Source organism: Anarrhichthys ocellatus, unplaced genomic scaffold, assembly GCF_004355925.1.
Source record: "Anarrhichthys ocellatus isolate YVR2014 unplaced genomic scaffold, GSC_Weel_1.0 scaffold102, whole genome shotgun sequence".
Taxonomy (NCBI): domain Eukaryota; kingdom Metazoa; phylum Chordata; class Actinopteri; order Perciformes; family Anarhichadidae; genus Anarrhichthys; species Anarrhichthys ocellatus.
The window spans coordinates 141,138-143,067 of record NW_022280132.1 but is presented as its reverse complement, the minus strand read 5'-3'; the positions used below and the strand labels follow the sequence as shown (position 1 = coordinate 143,067).

Below are 1,930 nucleotides of genomic sequence, written 5' to 3'. Positions count from 1 at the left end.
GGGGGGGGGGATAGGATACTTGAAAGTGAGGTGGTCCCTTGTGGTCATGTTTCAGTTCTGTGGGTCTGAGGAATCCCGTTCTGGCTTCTTTCTGTTCTTCACACTCACGGCTGTCAGCCTTAATCTCAGCTCCTCATCTGACAGAACAATGATTGATGTGTCCCAATTCATACAGGCTCCACCGCTCACGATGCAGGCTTCTCCCCAAGAAACAATTTGATGGTGCTTTGCCTCTAATGGAATTACAGAAGCTGAACCCATCATAACTTTCTGTCAGATGAAGTTTGCAGTCATGTTGTGTGCATGTTCTGAATACTCAGTTAGCTTATTTTTTACTCCGTGCTTGAATGTTGGAGCTTTGCACCTACATTTCGCTGAGGCTGCATCTGTGAAGGCTTGTCATAAAAATTCTACATTCAGGTTTTAACCAGAAAGTAACAAATTATGAGTTAAAGATAAAAAGACTCTTTCGGGGAGTTTTTAGGTTTTTAGATAAGTAAGACAGTCACAATATTTTTGCTCTGTTTGAGTTGAATGTGATTGTAGACGTAAAGTAACTGGTATAGCTTAATCTAAAGGTGAAATAATTTGTCAGTTTAATTTAATTAATTGGCAACTACTTTGATAATTGGTTGAGTCACTTTTCAAGCAAAGTGTCAAACATTGGCGAGCGATAACTTCCTAAATATGAATGTTTCTGCATTGTTTGAAGGTGGGATGAATAACTTTGCACTTTCAACTGTTCGTCAAACAAAATAAGCAATTTGATATGATATGCTTATACAATGCATGCATAGCAGTGTTGTTATCTACCCATTAGATTAATGAACTACAACATCAAAATAGTCTTGGTGTATCAATTACTTTCCCCGTGTTACCTTGAATTCCTGAGTACTTTTTTTGCCACCATCTCCATTGTATGATGTCCATGCCGCACAATCTCCACCAAAAACACCAAGGTAAATAAGAGACAGCAAATAAGCAGCAAATGACTTGTAGGCTAATGTCCTAACCTGTGTAGGTTATCTAAGCTAATGTGATTAGCAAATTAACGCATAGCTAACATCAGCTAATTTCAGCAAAGTCATGAGGTTAGTACAAGTTATTTGTTGAAACTGATGAACGCATGCTATCGGATCTTGATGGTCGTCTCTTTCGTACACAATTTCAGACGTCACTTTATCACTTCTGAAACCAAACCTATGCCCTTGACAGCACTTGAGTAATTTTACTTACTTCACACAATAAAATCTAAAATCTCCTTCCTTCCTATATTGTTAACTTTGCACTGACTTCCAGAATAACACCACTACTATCCCTTTGTCTCTCTTCAGACTGGGTGTTTGGCTCTCGTCGAGTTACTAACTGCAACAGTACTGAGATAAACTGCATCTCCAACAACACAAACGAGATGAGTGAGTTGGACGAGAGGCCCCGGCTGGTGGACATGAGCTACATATCTCTGAACCACACTAACTGCCTGAGCTCCAACAGACCAGAGGAGACAGTAGTCACCATAGATGAGACGTTACAGCAGCAACCTCCGGACAACCACTCTGGGACTTAACCTGCGACCTTCCGACCTATCTTGAGAGATGTAAAGCGGCGTGTTTGCTTGCGTTGCTTGTTCAAGTGGATTTTCAAGTCTGTCATGAATTGAAGCTCTATCCACTGTTTTATCACCTGCAGGTGGGCTGTAATACCTGTGTAATGTTGGGCCAGACTGGACTTTGAATTGTCAGCCTGTGCTGGAACATTGGAGGAATCGAATGATGATGTTTGTATCTGATCGGACTCCTTTCTGTGGAGATTGCTAGATAGGACGGCTCCAGCTGTTTTTGGACAAGCAGGCAGAGAAACAAGAGTTTTTTTGTTGTGTTTTTTCTCATTGAGTGACCCCTTGTGAAAATACCACTTTGTTAATGTGACG

The 1,930-nt window shown here is 40.9% G+C and overlaps 1 protein-coding gene across 1 annotated transcript in view; it reads left to right on the top strand.

Annotated features, from left to right (window-relative positions):
* Window positions 1–1,567, top strand: part of LOC116399124 (uncharacterized) — a 6,211-nt gene extending 4,644 nt beyond the window's left edge. Inside the window, exon 3 of the mRNA XM_031876030.1 lies at window positions 1,335–1,567. Within this exon, the coding sequence (XP_031731890.1) occupies window positions 1,335–1,567 (233 nt within the window). The remainder of the gene's footprint in view (window positions 1–1,334) is intronic.
* Window positions 1,568–1,930: the final 363 nt, after the last annotated feature.